Genomic DNA, 10,994 nt, shown 5'->3' with positions numbered 1-10,994 from the left:
TTCACCCCTTCTTCAATACATCATCACAAAATGGATCCAGTTTATATTACAAAATAAATCCTACAAAATACAAATATATAGAAATGCAAACAACACAAAATATAACGGAAAATGTTAAGTAAGAAACATTTACATATATATTACATATTTTAACAAAATGTTTATAATAAAAAACTAAAACAAATTTTAAAATATAAATTTAAGAGCATTAAAATAAACTTTAAATATAAATTTAAGAGCATTATATTTATGGCTATTAAAACCTTACGCGTCACTCGTATACAAAAATCATTTCTTTAATTTTTCTAATGTGAGTGCATATATTATAAATATTACTGATACGACCCTTATAATTAATACCCTTATTAGACACTCCTTACATAAATATAAATTTTAAAAAGAAAATAAGGAAAAGTATTCATGGATGTATTTACACAACAATACCTACATGGCATGACGTACGTCTATATATCCAAATCATAATTTTCTAAGAACAGTAATGAAACTTATGGGCTTAATATCTTCTATACCCATTTCTTCATCAATCAGTTTCCCATAATTCTCAAACAAATTGTCAAGAATCTCTTCTCCAAAATGATGGGAAATCATCGATTCTTGAATCGCCCTAACAGTCCTGGCGACTGCAGTTCCATGGCTCATATAAGCTCCGGAGTTTCGTTCGATTTCAAACATTTCAAAAAGCTCCATTTTAAAACACCCATCTTTCTTTACCTCCTCCTCTAATTCATCCCTTGATGGTGCATAGAAGTGTGAATCATACCCATCAACTTGTTCTTGCTTAACTTCTCCCTACATGAAGACCATAATAGAACAATTAATAATGAAAAGAAATTCTTAACATAATATCTTCTTATATATGAAACTTATAAGTATATATACCTGAGAAACTAAGGTGGCGAATGATCGTGAAAGAAGTTCCCAAAGAAACGAGTTTCCCCTATCAACATGGCTTCTATCTCTCCTTCCTAATAGAATCAACACCATCCGACCTCCTCCTAAAAGTTCTTTCGACCTTGATCTTAAAAACATTGAAAAATCTTCTTGAAATTGATCAAAATACGCTTTAGAGACTTGTGGAGAGCTCGATTCCGAGATGTATAAGCTACCTTTGTTAATCGACTTTCCATTTTTGTCATACAATCCCGGAGGAACCTGAATATATAAATGTTAGATTACGACTTGAAGTTGATGATATAGTTGTAATTAGGTCAATATAATTACGACATAAACAGACAGAAAGTAAATAAAGTATATAACCTTGGAGAGCCAGTGCAAACTGTAAGAAGAGTAAATGAAGTGCAAACACTTGTCGGGAAACAGTCTGCCGTAGAAAGTACCCGGATAACCGGCGATGTATACGCTTGAATCGTGGTTGGGGCTCCGGTGACGCCTTTGGTGGTTTAATGCTTGGTGGAAATCAGGGAGTATTTTGAATGTGGCGTTGAAGTCGTTGGTTGGAAGATCGTTGAGGTGGATGCGGAACTCCGGTGGTGGGGTGTTAGGGAGTTTACCGGTGGTTTTGTCGATGGTTTCCACCATATCTCGTATGTTTGATAGTGTGTTTTGGCCGGAAGAACAGCCGAGATCGGCTATGCCGAGGCTTTTTGGTGTGGTGGAGATGTAGGTTTCTTCTAGGGTTTTGAGGGTTATATGCTTTACCATATCTGAAGCCTTTTTCTACAACAAAAAACATAAATATTGAATATACGACGAGATTATAATGTTCTTTTGTTTTTGTTATTTCATTAAGTTTTCTCTAAATATGGAGGTTGTCTAGATTAAATGGTAACTTATTGAATGTGTTTCATAATTAAAACTAGTATAGGTAAAGTTGAAATGTCACAATTATAAAATGTAGTTTTTATTTACATAGAAATGTTGAATAAATTAATTGGATGCTTTTAAAATATAAAATTACATAAATTAAAAATTAAAAATTGAATTTTTAAAACTGAACCTTTCCAAAAATTATTTAAATAGTATGAATTATGAAATCTTTGCTTAAAATAAGTAGTTTTAAGTACGTAATTTTGAACAAAACTTTTTTTAAAAGATAACAGTTATCAAAATCTCGGTTTAACCATTAATGAATGGTAAATATTGACAGTTTAACCATGTCACTGGAACTTTTATCATAAAGTTCTCCTTTCCGATTATTTCTTCTGAATCCTCTTTTTATGACAAAAATACGTCTCTTAAAGTCGTAGTCGTATAAAAGTTCCCGAAAAAGCTATTTTGAATTCCAAAATGTATTAACTATAGTATGCTTAAAATACTTATAATAAAAATGCTAATTGATAAATTTAATCTACATAGCAATTGTCACGAAGTCGTATACTTAGGAGATCTTTTTTTGACATATTTTCTATAAAACTTTTAAATAAATTAAAACTAGTAACAATAATTAATTAAGATAAAATAAGGATAATAAAAACAATAATACCAGCAATAAAAAAAAATATATGAATACAAATAAGAAACAAATAACAAAAATATGATAGTAATAGCAGTAGTAATTTATTTACATTTTTGTTTAGTTTATTAAATATTTGAAAATTAATAATAGTAATAATTAGATACTTGTCATAATACTTATAGGCATGTCCTCTTAATTAGCATTTTCTTTTTGTCACATTAACCAAGTAAATAAAATCAATAACATATAACTGTTAAAAAATACATAAAATGTAAGGCTGAATGTATATGTGTTACCTGAAGAGATGAATTTTGTGCATAGCTATTATCACCAAGTCCACCATTCATGTGGAAAACTTTCTCAACATCCATTGGTCAATGGTTTTGAGGATTGGTATGAGACCCCCTACTTACCATCTCTCCCCTCTTTATACTTGATTCAAAATGCTTGATGACATAACTCTTTTCTCTCACTCTATAACCACACATCCCAAAAGTTTCGGAAATACCAATCAAAATGTCTCAAATTATTGGGGTATAAACGTGTATTTACATATAGAATAATAGAAGCATGCGTGTTTATATGAAATGTAAGTTGCTTCACTAAGATTCCTAATCTCCTTTTCAAATGTCAAATTCATCTATATAAAGATAGATTTTTTCGGTGTATCATTGTGTTACATAAAAAGATTCTGTTATATTGATCAGCAATTTCGTTTGGACCACTTAATAAAGAAATTGGCCACGAACTCAAACAATTGTTTTTAAGTCTGCATGTCCCACTATTTCTTGTCAATATAGTTTTCGTGTTTTCTTATATTTTCTTACTAGAGTACTGTTAGAATTTGAAAGATACTTTTAGCCGCTTTATATATATATATATATATATATATATATATATATATATATATATATATATATATATATATATATATATATATATATATATATATATATATATATATATATATATATATATATACTAGAAATAAAAACTTTCCTTGACTGACATTATATAATATAAATGTCAATACATGATAGATAAAGCCATGTCATCAAGGACGGAGCCTAGGGGTGAGCAAAAACCAAACCGACTAAAGAAAAACCGATAAAACCGCAATAAACCGCAACCAAAAAACCGAAATCGATGCAAAAACCAATGGTGCGGATTTAATTTTTGCAAAAACCGAAGGTCAACGTTGCGGTGCGGTTTCTATCCTAAAACCGGTCCACCAAAACCGAACCGCACCGCAAACGTGTATAGTAATAAATCAATCAATGTATATTATACACACGCTATTTAAATACTTATAAACAATAATATATTTATTACATGTTTATTTTGTGTTTGTGTAAGACTATAAGGGGTGCAAAAGAAATGTTCTATTGTTAGTCAAACGTACTAATCGATTATATATAATAAGGTTGTAACAAATTAAGTCAAAATCAACAAACCTTCAATTATTAATTAGTTTGTGAGAGTAGTGACAAGTTGTATTTTAAACGACTTACAATTTTTGATTATGTAATTTTGTTTTGAGCTGAAAATGAATGGTTTAAAAAAAACAGCACAATACAAGCTTACATGCACATGGTTTTTAGTTCTTACAGTTTTAAAAAACCGCACCAAAAAACATAAAAAAACTGCACCAAATTCTTAACACGGTTTAAAACCGAAACCGCACCGATACAAACGGAAACAACATTTAAAGACCGAAAAACCGAACCATTGCAAAACCGCACCCAACGGTTTTAAGAATGCAAAAATCGCACCATGCGGTCTGCGGTTCGGTTTGGTATGAAAATCGCAACAAACCGCACCATGATCACCCGTAACGGAGCCACGATTTTAGGATAACAGAGCTCACATCATGATAATATAATAGAGTAGTCGTATAAATTATGTGTAAAATATGTGCTGAGATCGAAGTCTTGGCTTGATTGACAATGAAGCACACAATCTTTGTCACATCTAACTTTATTTCTATTTATTAAACCCAATTACACCCAATTACAGTAAATGCATCCGATCTAGCTCACCTAATAGATTTTTTAATTAAAAAGAAAACAAGGAAAACAAAACCAAGCATCCATTTTCAAATAATATTCCAACTTCCAAAAATTCTTAAACTAGCTTGTTGAAAACTATTCTTATAACCGTTAGGACCACTAGGATTGAACATATACTTTGATTTTTTGATGTTGGTATGGTCCACATTTAATATATAATGGTTTGATCAATCAGGTTGGTTACTTGAATAACTTAAGATTGAAGGTTTTCTCTGGGACCATGAATAAAAAATAATAATTTTATCTTTTATAAATTTGGATGTTAATTTTTTCATATAATGATGTTCAACATTAAGCTCTTTGATATTACTATTCCTTTGAGTATGAGGGATTATACCGTTAACATCTTTCCTAATATTATGGTTAACATGATGCAAATATGGTTCATGAGCATTTTAATTTGAAAAAAAAAATCAATAGTCTTATAGTTATAAGAAACCAAATTGTCAATAATAACAAAACTATTAATTAGAAGTTACAAAAAGCTAAATGTGTGATGACTAATAAGAATTGAAACTTACCTTGTTATTTACTGAAAAACGGAAATCACCTAAAAACACTTCTTAATCCAAGACACTTAATGTCGTCGAATAAAGAGGTATGTCGTTGAAAAAATAGGTTTATGAATTATGACTACAAGTCTCTACAATTAAAAAAAAAAGAGGGCAGTGGACTTTTATATTAATCCAACGTGTGGGCTTGGAATTTTATAACTTTTTGCTTTCCTTATATATTATAATAGTAAAATTTAAAAGATATTGAAGGGCATAAAATAAATAGTTATCATATGGGCTTCACCATTTTCAAAATTTACTGTATTATACATGATCTTTTAATGAGATTGGGGGTGACTAAGCACCTGCATGCCACCCTATTGTCTCCGCCCTGCATTTCATAAAGGGAAATGACAGACATTTCGTCTGTCATAAGATTTACAATAAACCTTTATGACCTACAATTGCGACATACATATATAACATGCGTTTTCTACATACATTTATGAATGACTTTGTATGTCGTAATTCATAACATTTATGTATGTTGTAAATCAAATCAATACACACGCAACGAAACCGACAAATAATATTAAGAATTATATGTCGATTAGAGATGAACACAAAAACCGGATTCGGGTATAGGATCCGATCCGATCTGGAAACCGGATTTGGTCAAAACCGGATTTGATCGAACCAGATCGGATTATTCTGGTGACCGGATCCAAACCAGTTTCAAGCTTCGAACAACATTTCGGATTAGCCCTCGGATCGCAAACCGGATCCAAACTGGTTTTTTTTTACCGTTAAAAAACGGGAATTTTTCAAATAATTTTTGAAACCAAACAAAAACGACTAGTTTGACTTTTCTTGACATTTTGGCCCTTCTAAACACATATAAATACAAGCCATTTGCTCCATTTCCATGTTACACAAATTTCTACTACTTTATAATTCTATTTTCATAATCTTCCAAAAATGAGCTCGAGAAATTTTACTGCGGGTCAAGATTTGGATGCAACGGTGGTTAAAATTTTACCAACCACTCGGAGTAAAGATGTGTGGGAACATTATGATTTGTGTTTGTTGTCGAACGGGAAGGAAAAAGCAAGGTGCAAGTAATGCGTGATGTTTTTGGGAAAAGATGACAATAGTACGTTGAGGAGTCATACAACAAAAACGTGTCTGGTTGTAAAAGGTCAAGGTGTTCCGAATCAACCAAATATTACTCCCGACGGTTCAATATTTATTTACAACAATGACGAAATTCGTGAAAGCTTTTGCAAGTTCGTCATTTAAGAGGGCCTACCTTTCAACCACTTCGACAACCCACAATTAACAAAGATTTTGTAGGAAAAAAGGCAACCACAATACCGGCAAGTAAGTCGCACTTCTTTTAGATGTGATGCTTTAAAGTATTGGGATATAGCCAAAAAAAGATATGCAATTGGGATTTTTCAATATAAAACCGGTGTTTCTTTAACTTGTGATGTTTGGTCCTCTACCGGAATTTGTTCCAAAAGCTATCATGTTGTCACGACACATTGGATAGATCCCTCTACTTGGGTAATGAACAAACGAGTTATTGCTTTTGAACTTTTTGCGCATCCTCACACGGGGGCACGATTATTTGCAATTTTAGTAAACGTTATAGAGACTTGTAATTTATGCGACAAAATCTTCTCTATTTCGTTTGACAATGCAAGCAACAATACCGACACGGCAAAAAGATTAATTGCAAAATATAAACCTATTTTGGATGGCTCGTTTTTAATAGGGTTTCAATGTTTTTCCTGTAATCCTTTTACCTTCATTCCATAATATATATATATATATATATATATATATATATATATATATATATATATATATATATATATATATATATATATATATATATATATATATGGGGCTTATACAAACTGGGCTAATCTAATTGGGCTAATAATACAACATAATATACACTAATACGCCCTCGCAATATGAGCGGGAGATAGAGATCGGACTCTCAAACTGGATCGAAATTCTGTAAAGAGGGATGATGGCAGTCCCTTAGTGAAAATATCAGCATACTGAAGACTAGATGGAACATGAAAAACACAGACTTTCCCAGTTGCGACTTTATCCCGTACAAAGTGGATATCAATTTCTATATGTTTGATTCGTTGACGCTGAACGGGATTAGAGGATAAATAAACAACGCTGACATTGTCACAATAGACGATGGTAGCTTGGGTCAGCGGACAGTGAAGTTCCCGAAGGAGGTTACGAAGCTAACATGTCTCAGCTACTGCATTCACGACTCCCTTGTATTCAGCTTCAGCGCTTGATCGGGAGACAGTGGCTTGACGTTTTGAAGACTAGGATAAAAGATTGTCGTCGAGATAGACACAATAACCACTTGTAGACCGACGAGAGGAAGGACATCCTCCCTAATCTGCATCAGAGTACGCGATGAGGCTCGACGTGGAGGATGGATGAAGTTGATGTTGGAATAGTGTCTAAGGCTGCAACTATATTAGGCAAGTATTTGACCCGATTGTGCATGGTCCTTTTGGGTTGCCTTCACCATAGCAACTTGATAGGATGATTTATTATGAGAGAATAAATATTATTAATATATTATGAGAATAATATAAGGAATAATAATATTGTTATTTGATTAATATAAGTCATAAATTAATTAGTATTAATTTGGTGACTTAAAGAGATTAATTAAATAAGAGGGTATAAACTGTCAATTGTTTGATATTACACTTTAAACTGTAAATCCTTAAGGGATAAGGATTGGACGGATTCTAGAGCTTGGGATAGCTCAAAATTGTCCAAGGCTTATCTAAGGTAAGGATTTGGATTGCTTTAAGGAAAGATTATCCAGCTAGGGTTTAAAGGTGAAACCCTAAGGAGTCTACAAGTATAAATAGATCCCTTGAGCAAGGGAAATCGGCATCTCATCTAAAGTAGAGTACCCTTGGCCGATTTCCTTCCAACATCTCTCTCAAATCATCCTCTTTGCTAGTTGGTGTTTGTAAGCCATTAGAGGAGTGACAATTGTGACTCTAGAGCTCCAAGACAACAAGATCAAACAAGAGATTCAAAGGTAAACTTCTAGATCTGTTTTTGTATTGTTCTTATACCTAATATGTTATTAGAAGTCTTGGATTCAAAGCATGTTTAATTAGAAAGCGTAGATCCAAGCATTAGGGTTTTGCATGCGCACATAGGAAAGTTCTTATGGCTAAACCCATCAGTGGTATCAGAGCCTAGATTGGTTTCTATTAAATTGTTGCTTGTTTGTTTGAATCTTATTTGCAAAATTCGATTTTTGTGTTTCTGAGTCATGGACTCGGCGAGTTCCATAGTGGACTCGGCGAGTTGGCCTGACTCGGCGAGTCACTTGGTGCACTCGGCGAGACCAAGCGTCAGGAAAGGCCAGATTCGGGATTTTTTGATGGTTATCTTATGGAAACTTACCTTAATCATATTAGATCAACCCTAATCTGATTTTTTGATATATATGACTATAATCTTGATCTAATTAAAGATATTTATCAACTAATAAAATATTTAATTTCCTTATATGATAATTAATTAATTATTTTGATTAAATTGGTAATTATCTTGCAAGAAATCTTAAATAAATCAAATATGGATAATTATGGAATTAATTGTTAATTAAAATTATTTGATCCTCCATGTTTTAAATGTTTAAAACTTGTCCTCAAGTTTTGAAATTTATGTTTTGTGATTAAAAGTTTTAATTTAGACAATTTAAATTTCAAACCCTAGATTTTTTAAAGGTTTAAAATACAACCCTATACTAATATAATATTACAAGATTAATATATATATATATATATATATATATATATATATATATATATATATATATATGTATGTATAACTAAAATGCTAGTCTTACCGTTAGTAGGCCTCATTCACGAAGCCGATCTATAAGGTGGGTATAAGGTTGCGGCCTATAAAATGGCGCTTAATGGGTGTACACTCACACCCGCCGCTTGCTTGATTGGTGGAGGGTTGTTAGCCGAACGGGTAGGATAGGGCAGCCTCATCCTCTTATTAAAACTATAATATGAAATACAAAGTAACTACACATTTTTTTTAAAATTTCCCAATCTTATTTACTTTAGGAAAAGTGAATTGATGCAATCCCATGAAATTACACTTTGCACCCTTGCTAAGAAGTTAGTGGAGCGTGTGTGGTTTACCGACACACTAATTGGTTCTAAGCAAAGGTGGCAAAGGGTGATTCATTGGTTATCATAGTTCGATGGAACGTGTGTGGCTTACCGGCACATCGAATAGGTGATCGTTACAATGAAGGCACCATGTGAATTTGCATGGTAATTCACACCCGCTTTGTGATCCTTGGTATCCCAGTCACAAACAAGAGGGGCATATCGATATTTAAACATGCCATTGAATAGTTTTAGTGGATCTCATCCGAACCTAGGAATTCTCAATACATTTAGGACTTAAAGTTATGTTTTTATGGTGGAGAATTAGTGAATCGTCATTCACTTACCTTCATATTATTTGCATGTTGGATTACGGCATCCCTTTTCTAATATGTAAATATTGTTGTTGGATCCTAGCCCTAATTTTCTTATTGGGTGATAATTAGGGATTCATATTCTAATCTATCTTTGTCCTTTCTATTTGTAGATGTCGAACGCAAACAACGCTGCTGCTAGTTCTTTCACATTGATGAGCCTTTGTCAAAAGGTCACTTTCGATGGGACGAACTTTAGCGAATGGATAAGATACATTTGCACCATTGCTCGCTGTGAGGATAAGGAGTATGTCCTCGATGAGAAGCTCGAGAAAATTAACCCTGAAATCACTACTCCGACTGAAATGACCGCTTTTGAAACTCATGAGCGCGATGCAACGAAGGTACATTGCATCATGATAGCCACCATGAACTCCGAATTCCAAAAGTCCTATGAGGACATGTACCCGTACAAGATACATCAAGACTTATTGGAGAGATACCACCAAAACGCGAGACAAGAGCGTTATGAGATTTTCACTAACATGATTTCCGCTAAGATGGGTCATGGAGAGTCTCTTACCGTGCACCTACAAAAGATGTAAAGGTATGTCGACTGCCTTCGCAAGTTGAATGTTGACTTTGGGGAAGACTTGGCGATCGACATGGTGCTTCACTCTTTTCCTCCGAACTACAATCAATTTAGGATGACCTACCACATGAACAAAGAGGAGGTCACCCTAAGCAAACTCCAAGGTCTCTTGAGGGTCGCTGAGAGCAACTTCAAGGACAAGTCTGTTGCACCAACTCCCAATCCACCCACTGCTCCTGTCTTGGCTATTGGACAAGGAAAGGGAAAGAAGAGGAAGGCTTCGTCTAAGAACTATCATAAGTTTAAAGCCCGAGATGGTGCCTCTTCTAGTGGGACCAAAGTTGATCCTGCTAAACCCTGCCCTAACCCAAAGGAGGCAGAGTGCCACCACTGCCACAAGATAGGACATTGGAAGAGAAGCTGCCCAGAGTACCTGCAAGCCATCAAGGAAGGAAAGATCAAGCCATCTTTCGCAGGTATATACACAATTAAATCTAACGAATCATCTCATGCTATTTCTTGGGTTCTTGATACCGGTTGTGGTTACCACATTTGTTCTAATGTGCAGGGACTAAGAAGAAATAGGGATGTGGAGGCTGGAAGAATAAATCTAATCATGGGGAACAGAAGATCGTCGCCTGTGACCAAGATTGGAGTATATTCTTTAGTGCTTAGGAATGGTTTAAGTTTAGATTTGAACAATTGTTGCTATTCGCCAGAATTGGTTAGAAACATCATTTCATTTCATGGTTTGTTTAGACAAGGTTTTAGATTTTCTTTTAATAATGAGAATGGTTCTATTTTAGCTTATCTAAATGGTGTCTTTTATTTTGAAGCTATACCATGTAATGGAATATATGAAACTGTTATGATTGTTGATAACTTAGGA

The 10,994-nt window shown here is 33.5% G+C and overlaps 1 protein-coding gene across 1 annotated transcript; it reads right to left on the bottom strand.

Annotated features, from left to right (window-relative positions):
- Positions 1–405: 405 nt before the first annotated feature.
- LOC145093039 (S-adenosyl-L-methionine-dependent methyltransferases superfamily protein) lies at positions 406–3,010 on the bottom strand. The gene is made up of 4 exons (XM_079031076.1): positions 2,734–3,010; positions 1,279–1,698; positions 901–1,173; positions 406–810 (listed from the first exon to the last, which is right to left on the bottom strand). The coding sequence occupies exons 1-4, from the start codon at positions 2,806–2,808 to the stop codon at positions 478–480; spliced, it is 1,101 nt and encodes a 366-aa protein (XP_078887202.1). The 5' UTR covers positions 2,809–3,010; the 3' UTR covers positions 406–477.
- Positions 3,011–10,994: the final 7,984 nt, after the last annotated feature.

Source organism: Lactuca serriola, chromosome 3 (genome assembly GCF_051521515.1).
Source record: "Lactuca serriola cultivar US96UC23 chromosome 3, Lser_US96UC23_V15, whole genome shotgun sequence".
Taxonomy (NCBI): Eukaryota; Viridiplantae; Streptophyta; class Magnoliopsida; order Asterales; family Asteraceae; genus Lactuca; species Lactuca serriola.
The sequence above is the reverse complement of the archived record's forward strand: the minus strand, read 5'-3'. Positions and strand labels throughout refer to the sequence as shown.

Excerpts from the sequence above, each read along its gene's own strand:
- LOC145093039 (XM_079031076.1), bottom strand. The coding sequence starts at position 2,808 with ATGGATGTTGAGAAAGTTTTCCACATGAATGGTGGACTTGGTGATAAT. Across the intron at positions 1,699-2,733 it reads CACAAAATTCATCTCTTCAG|AAAAAGGCTTCAGATATGGT; the intron begins GTAACACATATA and ends TTTTTGTTGTAG. Across the intron at positions 811-900 it reads TCGCCACCTTAGTTTCTCAG|GGAGAAGTTAAGCAAGAACA; the intron begins GTATATATACTT and ends GTCTTCATGTAG.